The sequence below is a fragment of the Vigna umbellata genome, chromosome 4, assembly GCF_029865625.1.
Source record: "Vigna umbellata cultivar VRB3 chromosome 4, Vumbellata_1.0, whole genome shotgun sequence".
NCBI classification, from domain to species: domain Eukaryota; kingdom Viridiplantae; phylum Streptophyta; class Magnoliopsida; order Fabales; family Fabaceae; genus Vigna; species Vigna umbellata.
The window spans coordinates 27,856,707-27,870,432 of record NC_142168.1 but is presented as its reverse complement, the minus strand read 5'-3'; the positions used below and the strand labels follow the sequence as shown (position 1 = coordinate 27,870,432).

At 29.8% G+C, this 13,726-nt stretch overlaps 2 protein-coding genes across 2 annotated transcripts; both read right to left on the bottom strand.

Annotated features, from left to right (window-relative positions):
* Positions 1 to 433: 433 nt before the first annotated feature.
* Positions 434 to 1,880, bottom strand: LOC148199749 (uncharacterized). The gene is made up of 2 exons (XM_088111328.1): positions 1,662 to 1,880; positions 434 to 1,093 (listed from the first exon to the last, which is right to left on the bottom strand). Exons 1-2 carry the CDS (start codon positions 1,827 to 1,829, stop codon positions 575 to 577), a joined length of 687 nt encoding a protein of 228 aa, XP_087967454.1. The 5' UTR covers positions 1,830 to 1,880; the 3' UTR covers positions 434 to 574.
* A 9,370-nt stretch (positions 1,881 to 11,250) lies between these two features.
* LOC124821886 (uncharacterized) lies at positions 11,251 to 12,126 on the bottom strand. The gene is made up of 2 exons (XM_088112773.1): positions 11,868 to 12,126; positions 11,251 to 11,781 (listed from the first exon to the last, which is right to left on the bottom strand). Exons 1-2 carry the CDS (start codon positions 12,039 to 12,041, stop codon positions 11,251 to 11,253), a joined length of 705 nt encoding a protein of 234 aa, XP_087968899.1. The 5' UTR covers positions 12,042 to 12,126.
* Positions 12,127 to 13,726: the final 1,600 nt, after the last annotated feature.

Sequence of the window (13,726 nt, the reverse complement as noted above, 5' to 3'; positions counted from 1 at the left end):
TTCAATATAGATTAATATCGAAAGTACGGAAATCTTATAACTGTTTTTTTATCCCAATTTTTGATTTTAGGAAACCAAACACAAACAAGAGTACTTTAACATTTTGTTTCAAAACTGAAACTTTACTTTATTTCTGTTTTGGAAAACTTTCATTATATTTATTTTGACTATGTTTTCTTTTTCTAAATAAATTTTATATATTTAAAGTATACTTACATTTGAAAACAAATATAAATAATTATCCTCTGTTTAGACGGACTTTTTTTTTAATTATGTTTATTTCCCTACAACTTAGATTAATTGAATTCATAAACAAATTTCTTCATTTATTTCATAAACAAATGTGAAAAGAAAAATTTCAGAAATCACGTACGATGCATCAAAATTTAATAAAAGACTAAAGAAACATAAAAAGAAAAAAAAATCAAGAATTAAAAAGATTGTAAACCCAGGTAAATATTTCTTCACCTATTTCTTATTCTGGATTAATTTTGATACATAAAACACTAATCATACAACTTTTACAGATACACGATACACATTCTTTTCTTGAGACACCATAATACAATTTGTACTAAGTGTTCTGATCTTCATGAATACAACCATTTGGCGCAGAATGAAAATCTAGGTTGTAGAGCAGAACTAGCATGGCCATTGAAGAGAGGAAAGTCGTCACAGGTCCAAAGATCCAAAGCAAGAAGGAAAGTGCAGAGTATAGAATCCTGTTTCCCAGTGTGTTCAAGAAGACGGCCTTGTCGAAAAGCTGAGTTAAATACTGTGAATTGACTAAGGACTTGTGATCTTGTGGAGAGCAAATGAGAATATTGATTTGATTGAGAAACCCTATGCAGCAAGTGTGACAGAAAAATGAGAATAAGAATGCAGCAAGGAGAATGCCATATTTCAGACCCACCATTAATTCTCCGTCTGCTCCAAAAATCGTGGACTCGATTGCGTGTTTAGCACTGTATGTGCTGCTTATCACTGCTCCCAGCCCAGCACATATCAGAATGGCTGATGTCGCCATTAGGGTTGATGCCATTATCCAGTTTCGAAGAGATTGGATCGCTACCACATTCTTTCTGTCAATTTCCTGCAATAGTAAAACACTGAAATCACTTTTCATGGATGTATTTGAAGCTATAACAGACAAAAAATTATGTTTTAGGGTGAAAATCTAATAAAATAGTAAGTTTGTTATATAATTTCTAAAATCTAATGAAAATTAAACTAATTATTTAAATTTCAAATGATTTATTTAATACATGACACATCTCTAAGTTGCCATGATTAATAAAACCTTCGTTATATGAAGCTTTATTCGAGGTTATGTCAACTTTCCTTTATAATGAAAAAATGTTGGTGGTGGTGAAGATGACTAAACACAGTTTCTCCTAAACGTTAAATCATGAGAGAGCACTTAGAAAAGGTATTTATTTTTTCCATTCTAATAAAAAACAATCCTCTTTTAATTTCTTAAGCAATATAACAATCTCAGCATTATTTGCCCTCATAAAAAAGATAAAAGAAAAGCGATGTAAATCAACAGAAAATAATAAACGTGATTTTAAGTGTAATTAATTTTAAAAAAAATTATGCTATTTTCCAGAAAAAAAAACAGTTCCAGAACTTTGGGAGAATATATGAAAGATGAAGAATACCTTCATCATGACAAGAACCCATGATCTGCGACTGTCAGCTTCTCTTCCAAAGGTTGTGGTGAAGGGCTGTGTCTGAGTCTTATGCCATAACCAGACATGATATGCTACAATCATCACTAACCCTAATGGCACCAATATCACATCCAAATAGTATTTTCTCCACTCCATCTCAAATTAATTAAACTCTCTTCTTCATCTACTGTTTCGTGTTTTACTTTTTTTCACCTTAGTTAGCTGCATTTATATATACTATGTATACATAGAAAGAGAGAGAAAGAGAAAAACATTTTAATCAATGCTCATGAACATACACACGTGCTAAAGAAGTTTAGGTAGAAAAAAAGTTAAATTTATTATCAATGAATGAAAAGATAGGAAGGTTTTGTACTTACATTTCGTTTGGTTGAGGGTGAGAGAGAATGAAAAACTGATTTCAGAAGAAATAGAATAAGAGGGGTGCTTTGGATAAACCGATGGAAAAAAAAGAGAAAAAGAAAAAAAATTAAAAAGTGAAATTTAAGTCTAATTCAACAATAAATTTCGTTAAAATAAACTTTAATTCATAACTTAATACTATGTTAATTAGGAAATATTTGAAAGTGTTATATCATGGTTTGTTGATTTAGGCATGAAGACTGATTCTATATTAAGAACTGACTATTGATCATTAGAACATATAAATGAAATTATTAGAAGAAATTAACAACAAGTGGGTATGTGTCATGTTCATATATATGATCGACAAAATTCTAAATTTGAGGTTTAAGAGATATTTTCTTTACATGATCACCATCCACCAATATCTTTCACAGTTAAATTAAATGATCGATAATGCAATTGTGATTATTTCCAAGCTCTTCCTTAGTCATTATGTAAGAGTTGTATGCTCTTTCTTTCATTTAGATCTAACCACATACATCCATCTTGTTTATAGTCTCTATATCATTAACACTCTAATTTCATTTAATTAATAATAAAGTATTGGTTTACCTGTACCAGATCTAATTTCATTCCAAACTCATACATGTGTAGTAGGACAATGTGATAACCTTCTACTACTTTTATTCACAATGAAATGGATCAATCGAATCCTAATAAGCCAAATAATGTTTATAATGTAGAAATGAAAGCATCAAAGGAGAAATTGTCTCTATTGTAATTAGATTTTCATATTTTTAATTATTTTATGAAATCCACATTAGTTTATCATTATTATTATTTTTAATCCACGTGTTTATATTTCTAACACTATCTAAGTTTAAAAATTATTCTTTACTTGGTTATATTTAAAAAAAATAAAAAATTATGAAGAAAAAAAATGAAATCATCGTAATTAATAACAACTTTAGTTGAATTAGAAGTTGTCACACCAACATCTTCTAAATTAAAAGTTATTATCACTGATACGTTGTTATCACTCATGACAACAACTTTGATTCAAAATATTTATAAAGAACTCGCAACTTCACATTTTTTAAATATAATAAAAAAGTGATCCTTCTTCACGAAAACTTTAATTTAGAAGTTATCAACACTCTATATATCTTATTCATGAATTATAACTTTTAAGTCAACTAGCTAGTAAATTATGAATAAACTTACCCCATTCGTCTACCTTTGCAATCTTTCCTTTTGGTTTTAAAGATTGAATCGTGACTTTTATAATAAGAATGATTATTACAATTTACACACCTATAATGGTTGTGATGAAAAGTAGCATCAAGCATGACAGAAGTCACATCAATATAAAGAGAGTTTACATTATAGAGGCATGTATATTAATCTCTTAAACTAATTTTAATATATATTACTATAAGAAAATAAAAATTAACTTTCAAATAAAAGAACCAGATGATTTAAAATTAAAGTTAAACAACATAAAATTATTATAAAAATTATTACCTTTTATCTCAAGAAAATTTTGTGTAACACTATTTTCTTTTAAAAAATCAAATTAAAAAAGGTTTAATACCTCTTTTGGTCCCTCGAAAGGGGCCAAATGTTTAATGTGGTCCTACGTTTTTTTAGAAATTCAATGTGGTCCCAACTTTTGTAAAAAGTGTGCAATTAAATCCTTTTTGGTAACGGCGTTAATTTTTTAACGGGCCAGCTGACATGGTGGACTAAAGTTTGCTACGTGGCTGTGTGAGGGTAATACGTGGCTGTGAGAGGGTAATACGTGGCTGTGAGAGGGTAAACGTGTGCATATTACTGTGGTTAAGAAATCAGAGGTTAGGGTTTGGGTTGCAGAGAAATTGGTAATTTGGGATTTATCATTGTGGAGGAAGTGTGTTGAAATCTGAAGCGCGAATTGGAAACCGCAAATCTGAAGCGCAAATTAGAAATCGCAAATCAGGTTAGGGTTTATGTTTGATAATTTTATGAAATGTAGTTGTTGTATATGTTATCACTGTTGTCGCTTTATAGGGGGTTTAAGTAGGGGTGAAAAGTTGTCTTGTTTTGATGGTTGATAGTGGTCCCATAGATATTAGTTTAACTTAAATTAGTGGTCCCCGTTTGCATTTGCAGGGTTCGGGTAGGGATGTGTAATGACATGTTTCAGGTTGTGGTCCATCACGGTGGGACCTTGATCAAAGAAGTCCCCTTTAAGTATATGGGCGGGGAGATAGTTTATTGGGACGTAGATCCCGATAAATGGTGTTATTTTGGAGTATTAGGTTCACTTAAAGATCTGGGTTACATGGAAGTAAAAGAATTATATTACAATATCCAACATGTTTTACATAAGCTTGATGATGATAAAGGAGCTATGAACATGATAAAGGTGGCTAATTATTTGGGGAAAGTGAACCTCTATGTTGTTATTTATCTACATCGTTGATGTGCTTCATTTCTTTCAGCTGGTCTGCACGAAAGATTTTTGAGGTTAGACATACTTCATCAGTTGGGAACAAGTTCACACTAGACCTGGACACAAAGGAGTGTAGCTGTAGAAAGTGGATGATTAGTGTCATCCCATGCTGTCATGCAATTGCAGCAATGAACTTCTCCAACGTTGATCCACAGAGTTATGTCCCCACTGTGTTCACAAGATCCACCTATGAAGAGGTGTATGCGTCCATAATTTTTCCACTCAATGGCCACCTACTATGGGAAACCACAAATTTCAATGATGTACTACCACCACTGATGAGGAAGATGCCTGGGAGGCCAAAGAAAAAAAGGAGGTTGGAAGCATGGGAGCTAACTAAGGATGACACTCAAATGCGTGTTGGTGGGCATAGGAAAAAATGTAGTATTTGTCGTCAGAGGGGGCACAACAAGAATAACTGCCCTTTAAAGCCCCAGCCAGCAGAAACAACACAACCATCACAGCCTCCTCCAAGTTCCTCGACCACTCAACCATCACAGCAACCAAGTCCCCAATCATCCCAGCCAACAAAATGCAAAGTCAGAAGAAAAGATACTTAGATGAATTGGGTTATTAGATAGTTAACTTACATGGTGGTGTAATATGTACTGTTTGTTACATGGTGGTGTAATATGTACTGTTTGTTACATGGTGCTGAAAATTAGATACTTAATTTACTTAGTGAACTGATGTCTTTATGTCTTTGTTTTATGTGTCGTAATGAATGAAAGTGGTTTGATGATGTTACATGGTGGTGTAATATATATTGTTTGTTACATGTCCTGTTTTATGAACTTAGTGAACTGATATTTTGGCCATTATTCATCATCATATGCATTATTGGGTTGACCTATGTGAACAGTTTTAAAGCAAATGGGGGACTGATTTCAACATTTTTAAAACATAAGAGGGTCTGATTTGAACATTATACCCTCAAATTAACTCATTAAAATAGTCAATGGAACGTAATACATTGAATTGCATAATTGATCTTACACCTTTCAAAACATAGGATGTTACAATCTAACTAAATCAACCTAAACAGAACCTGAACATGACAACGCACACCACAATACACACACAAAGCTACAACTAACATCTTCATCATTTTCTGCAAGTCCTTCACTGCATTTTCCAGCTGACTTATCCTCCTCACCATTGTGCAATCTTTTTCATCAACGTTCTCTTCAACACACCACTTGAAAAAGTTACACGAGCTGCCAATTGAAGATCCACCCTGTTATTCACCAAGTTAGGGAATCTATCAACAAATGCATCAATTCAAAAAAACATTAACTCAAAAGGATATACTTCAAACCTTGTAACGTGGACAACCCCAAAAATTTCTCCCAACATTCTTCGTAGTTCTCGCCACTTTGGTTACAGCAACATCACCACAATAACAAGTAGGGATTATCCCACCTCCTCTCACACCACAACCATGGGACCACCCAGAAGATCCTTTGTCCCAACTTTTCGAACACGACGAACACCCTTCGGAAGAAGCCATTCGTAGCTCAAAGACCAATTTCTCTACAACTCAAACCCTAACCTCTGATTTCTTAACCACAGTAATATACACACGTTTACCCTCTCACAGCCACGTATTACCCTCATACAGCCACGTAGCAAACTTTAGTCCACCCTGTCAGCTGGCCCGTTAAAAAATTAACGCCGTTACCAAAAAAGATTTAATTGCACACTTTTTACAAAAGTTTGGACCACATTGAACTTCTAAAAAAACTTAGGACCACATTGAACATTTGGCCCCTTTCGAGGGACTAAAAGAGGTATTAAACCAATTAAAAAAAGTTTGAGTAAGCTAATTCGACAGCAATATGATAAATTTACTAGGCGCTTTAATTAAATATTAGTGGATTTAGCTTACTTTAAATCAACATTATCTTTTTATAATTATTTAATGATTAAAAATATTTTTAATATGAATGAAATAATTTTTAAATTTATTTAAACAAGTTACTATTTAATATAAAAAAGTTAATATTTATTTAATAAATAGTATATTTTATAAAACTTTTAGTGTTGAATTTCAGTATTAAAAAAATATCATGTTAATGTTTACTAGATCAAACTTAATTTTATTTATTTAAGTTAATATATTTTAAATTAACGTCAATTTTTTACTATAAATTTATATATCTTCATTATATGAAACGAGATCCGTTGGTAGTTGTTAATCAAAATATTCATTTTAAAGATGAAAAATGTGCTTTAATTCATATGACTTTTATATTTAATATGCTTTTTTTCAATTCAGTATGAATTCTTAATTTTTTTGCTATTAATTTAATTTTCATTTTATTTTATTTAAAATTATACCAAGTTTCATCAACTTGATGTTAATATTATTTAAAAATTAATGAAATAACTATGTAAGTAATGACATGACTGTATCGATGTCGCTCATTTCATCCTCTAAAACCAAATGATACATTATTACATAAATGCAAAAGAGACAAGAATCTTGGGGTGTACATTAGAACATAATCGAGGTTGTATATATTCTCGGGCTTAAAGAGAGAAAACTAAAATGGAATTGAGAAATAACAATGCAAAAGAAAATATCATCGTCCACTCAAAAATATACGCACAAGAGAAAAATCACATTACATGAGGAGATTAAGGATATAAAAGTTAAAGTGACTATGTCTGAGAATCTATCCCATCGTAACATGCACTTCAACAGAGGTCTTATGTTCTTCATCTGTCTGGTTGACTTGTGGTTGATTATGCTATGCTTGTTTGGTACAGCTTCACTGTTAAATGAATAAAGTCAATTTATAATATTACGTAAATTTTATTTTATAAGTCGATTTTATAGAGTTAAAATTAAGTTTAAAGTCCATTTATTAACATGTGAATTTGGTTGAGTGTTTGTATAAAAATTGTTAAAAGGTAAATTTTAAACCTAATTTAATCTCATAAAATTTCTTTGTAAAATGTAATTTGGCTTTATTTATATATTTTAAATGTGCAAGCATAGGTAAGTAAAGATTAGAAGTAAAGAGTGCATGTAGTTGCATACAGTTTAATCTACATGCTGAGGAAATAACACACACAACATTAATAGACAGTGAGGAGTGCAAGGAAGCTTGTGTGCTGTTGTCTAGTTTTTATGCAGGTTTTTCATGATGATCGGTTAATTTGGAAAAGGATTCTGAATAGAATCTGATAAGGAATGTAAGTATGGACAATCTGATATACTGCTAAAAGGGAAAAAGTCCAATGTGTCTCAATCGGTATAAAAGAAAACCACTTAGTTGAAGAACTTGTTTATAAAGTCAATGCTTATTATTATGCAGATGATGAAGGATCAATGCTCGCAACAGCAATAATTCTGCAACTGTTTGGTGGGGTTGGTATGCATAATGTGAGGGTTCTGTACACGTAAATGAATATCTCTTGTATGTATTTTGTTGGGAATGGTATCATGTGTGGGCAACAATTTAAGACTATGTAAATTTTCATATGTAAACGGATTAATATTCATTTTCTGATAAAAAACATTGCACTTCAACATGTATGAGTTCACCATTTTGTGGTGGTTGGAAACATTTCGTTAAGAGGTTAAATAACATTTTGTGGTGGTTGTAAAAAGTACATGATGGGATATTGTGATTAAAAAACAATTAAGAGGTTAACAAAATAAAAATTTGTTAAGTTAATAATATTGGTTATGTAGACTCTTCTCTTTATTTTTTTTAGGGTGAAAGGATGACATTGATATTCATTTGACACACATTGTACAGGTAAAATAGTTATAAAAGAGTGGTCTTTTTGTATTTGTAAAAATAAAAACAATAATGAAAGTAATGTCAAATGAAAATAAAAAATTTGTGTGTGTCAAATTATTACCAAATAATGTTATTTTTACACACATTACATTCATTTGACAACATATTATAGGAAATAATCATAAAAAATGTATTTTTGTATTGAGTAATGGTATGATTACACACTTTTTGATTTATTTGACTAATAATACAAGAGTAAAATAGTCATAAAAAAATGAATTTTTGTATTTTTTCAAGAAAGAAGAGAGTAAAAAGTAAGAAAAAATAATGTCAAATGAATGTGAAACATTTATGTGTCAAAAATATCATTTTTTTGTGTATTTATAAAAAAAAATGAAAAGTATATTAAAATATTTTTGGATATAAAAATATCATTACTCTTTTTTATGTTCTTCCTCAAATGTTAAGTTTGGTAGTAAAGGAAAATATAAGATATTATAGTGTTAGATTAAGTAAGGAAAATTGGATAGATAAAGTGAGACACAATCTACAAAACTAAAGAATTTGGTGGTTACGATAAAAAGGTCATCAAAGTTCTCTCGACCAAAGTGTTTGTCATAAGACATGCGACTATTCTTCACTAGAGAGATAGCTTTTTTTGTTTTCTCACTTCGAAATGTCGATAAGAGGTAATTTTATAAAGAATATGATGGGCTAAAAATAAAATACTTGAAAGTTTTCAACGAAACACTAGTGGTAAAATAGAAGTGGCGACTTGCAAAAAATAAAAACAAATATTTGTGAAAGCTAGAAAATATAAAAAAAATAAACCTTATAGGTCAACAAATAATTGTCTTTTTTAGAAAGCCAACTCCATTGAAAACTTTACAATCCAGATATTAATACATAGTTAGGAAAATCAATTTCAAAGGAGAGGACACAGATTTCTTCTGTACAGCTTTTTCATTATACCAATGCATGTTGTATAAGAAAAGTTATGTTGAACAAAATAACACCGAAAGTTAAGTCAGGAGAAAGAGGCATCCAAATAGATAACTTTATGTTTGTTATGTGCGAAATGGTGGAAGAAATATTTAATAATTTCTTCTGTACTTGTGTTTATAATAAGTAGTATACAGAGATATAATATAATTATGTGTGAACTAGAATGGTAAGATATTATTCACTTTGAACCAAGTTTTCATGAATTTGTTTATAATATCATACCAAAAAACCTTTCATCATAGAAAGTATTTTATTTATATATAAATTCATGTTTATATCTTGTTTTATTCGATAAGACTTTATTTATATCATATCACATACACTTATATATATAAAAAAGAAGAGAGAATGATATAAAACACTGAAAATAATTTTTGTATCTAACTTCTATAAAGGTGTCTTGAAACTATATCACTTAAAAAAAGAGAGCTCTATTCACTATGAAGAAGTACAAAATAAATAGAAAAGATGGTACTATAAATGATAACTGAACTCTTATGAAAGAAAATCTTATGCTAGGGAATATAGCTAGCAGTATTTTAATAAGTGTTGCATAAATGGTGTCTCATAAAATTTGGTTTAGTCCCAAAAAATTATAATGTACTCTTTGACATAATACAATTACTGACTTAGCTTTTATAATTTGAATTTTTATTTGTAATATTTGGAGTTTGGTTAGACATGTTGTTTGGTTGAATAATAGGTAAAAAAAAGAATCTATCTTTTATATGCAAATATTATGCTCAATGTTAGAAAAATGTAATTAAAGTAAGCTTACCATGACAATTTCTATAATAAATATCATGTAAAGATTAGAGCACTTCAAAATATTTTATTTATAATATATAGTCTTATTGAATGATAAAAATAAAGCAACATACACAATAAAGATATAAATATAAAACCATAAGAATGGTATTATCTTTAAAATGAAAATGTAGAGGGAGAGAAATTTTTTCTAAACATGTCTAAATGTAAGCTTAGATTACCAGCAAAAAAAATTAATGCAACTTCTGATCTCTCATTGATGAATGAATCCTAAAACTTGTATTACAGGGTTGTAGGTACAAATTTAGAGTACCCTAAAGGGTATTTTATTAGAGTATTCTAATGGGATCTATGAAAGGGTGGAATTTATGTAAGCCATAGACTTAGGTAGAATAATATTAGGCTGGCCATGCACTACCAATTATCAAGAATAAAATTGCTACTACGGGAAGCATTTTATCAAATCCATAGATGAATTTCGAATTATAAAATATTTCTGTATTCAGATGTACCCCCTAAGCCTCAGAAAATTATCAAATAGTCCTAAAAATTTTGTATCATCATATAATACAAGTCGAATGAGATTTTGCAGAATACTTCTCGTAATACAACTTTCAAGTCAAACTTGAAAACCTAGTTCAAAGGGTGTGTTATTAGAACTGTTAAAAGAGATCACTCAATCTAATTGTCAAAACAACAAGTTAATTATTTAGTGAGTCAAATCAATTTAACTCAACTATTCATGAGATTAAAAAATTTGATTTCAATCCAACCCATAACATATTAATAGGTCAAATGAATTAGTTCACTGAAAAAAAATTATAATTTTTTCTTTAATTCAATTAATTTCATTTTTTTAATTTTAAACGTGATAGTATAATTAGAGAGAATAACATATGATACTTATGACTTTTTGTATGTAATTGAGTAATTACGGTTATATTTTATTATAAATAGTAATGACTTTAATTGTGCATCATACATTAAAACAATAACTAAAGATAGTTTATTTTAAATTTGTATAATGAGGTGCAGAAAGTAATAAAAAGGTAGGTGTATGTGTATTTTTTTATGTTTTAATCGGATTCATGATGGATTCAATCAAGTGAAACAAATTCTTAGTAGACGAAATCTAATTTTGGTTAGTATCAAAATTTGTAAAAAAAATTTAACTCAAACTGGTTCAAATCTATGCGCCATTATTTCCCTCACGAATTTCTAAGTTCATCTTTTCTTTCCCAACAACAAAGTCCACCTTATGAAACACCAACAACATGGCAACAGAACAGGAGAATGCCATGACAGGTCCAAAGATCCATAGAAGAAGGAAAAGTCCTGTGTGTGAAAGTCTGTCTCCCACAATATTGAAAATTGAAGCTTTTCTCAATAGATCAGTCAGATGCTCTGGAGTAACCAAGCTGATGACATGCTGTGGTAAGCAAACGAGGATGCTCAACTGGGTGAGAAACCCAACTGATAGAGAGTAAAAGAAAAAAGAGAACAAGAATGTTGTAAAGATGATTGCATATTTTAGTGCCACAACGAATTCGCCTTGTCCTCCGTAAACTGAATCAATTAGAGGCTTCTTCACTCTGTAAGTGCTGCTTATCATTGCTCCAAGCCCACAACACAGAACAATGCTTGTGTTCGCCATAAAGATCGATCCCATCATCATGTTCCGAACACTTTGCACTGCTACAATGTTCTTCTTTTCAATATCCTTCCATATACACAACAAAACTTGAAAATTATATGAAGAGAATGATTTTTGATTAATTTACAATATGTAAAAACTCATATATATACCTTGATAATGGCAGGAATCCACAAACGGCGGCCATCGGCATCTATTCCGAAGATGGTTAAGGAAGGTTGTGTCCTTACGTTGTACCATAACCAAACATGGTAGATAAGGTTTATGAGTAACCCTAAGGGTATAAGCGTCACATCCAGATAAAATGTTCTCCATTCCATATGCATCTATATATGTCTACCTATTTCAAATGAGTCTTTTATATTTTAATTTTGGTGAACAATGCCTCTCTCTATATATATGTTGATGACTTTGTCTTTTTCTTCTCCACCAATGAGTTGTGAAAGAAGCTCCTTATTATATACTAGTAGGGAATTTTAACAACTTTATATATTCCATTCTACTTTATATATTCTCTATTCCAATTTTGTTTAACAAAAAGAGAGAAAGTGGATCTTAGCATTATGCGATGATTCCGAAATGCTTTGGTTTAAGAATAAACCTTCGTTTTAACTCTCCGAACATGCTTCCCGTAGATCTATTATAGCTTATATAATATTTTAGCTCATTTCTTTATTGAATAAATTATGGATCTTAGATGAACCAAGATCCATTTGAAATTAAAAGATTACTAGTTTGGCATGGATTCTAGAACGAAAATAATAATTATAATAATAAACCATAGATTAAGTACAATGTATCCACAATTAATCCAAACCAGAGGTATATTGGCTACCTATTTTAGGAATTAAAATCTGGGTCTGAACCCATTAAAGATTATTAGTTTGGCATGGATTCTAAAAGTGTGCTAGGATATATTGAGATAAATATTCTAGATGAAAATAATAATAAAAAACATAGATTAAGTACAATGTACCCACAATTAATTTAAAATTCGAGTGATATTAGTTACCAATTTTTAGCAATTAAGATGTGACTCCACGTTAAGAAAAAATTAAATAATATATAAAAATATCATAAATTCATTCTTTTATGTTTTAAGTTGAAAACATGTCTAAAACTATTATAATTAATTGAAATAATACCATATTACTGATGAATAACATGTATTCTATAAAAACTATTTTGTGTTTTGAACGGATTGAATTTTAAGTAAGTCGTATGGTCAATGGATAGATCAAATTGAAAAAAAAAATCTTCAAACCGATATGTTTTTAGTCTCGACTCTCAACTGGTCTAAAGAGTTCGATACTAATACAACAACACAATAATATTATGAAAGTTATTACGGAATAATTAAGATAAACATAATTAAATCATGTTTGTGTTAATATTAAATCATAATTAATACAACACTCACCAATCAACCTTATAAATAAGTAATTATCAAATGTGAGTTTTTTAATATTTTATTATATGTTTTTTTTTAAAATTGATATAACTAAACAATAACTTAAATATCGAAATTTCTTTTATAGGTATCTTTACAACTCGAACTACTGAAATGTTAAGTAAGAAATTTGTATCAACATAACTTTTTTTTTTAGAAAAACTTTTTAGGTGTAATGATAAGGAATTTTCAATTTTCTCCTATGACATTATGTTGGTTATTGTTCCAAAGGACGTCCATGTTACATATTCGCAAATTTGTCCTTTACACACCTAACATGACATCACTGTATGTGTGAAGCATACCACTCACATTATTTAATGGAATTTGGTTCCCTAATATTTTTTAAATCTATGTAAAGAATCTCAGTGTTTACTTTGAAGAGAACAAAATTAAGGAACAATCCAACAAATACTTTGTAGAATATTCAGCTCAATTTTTTGTTAAACCATTTAAAAACGGTTAAAAAAGGAATCTTTAGTTTTTTGTTCGATCTCTATCGAATCTTCACGATAATTTTTGTTCCATAATATTCCTCATTTTTTTTCTTTGGCAGGCAAA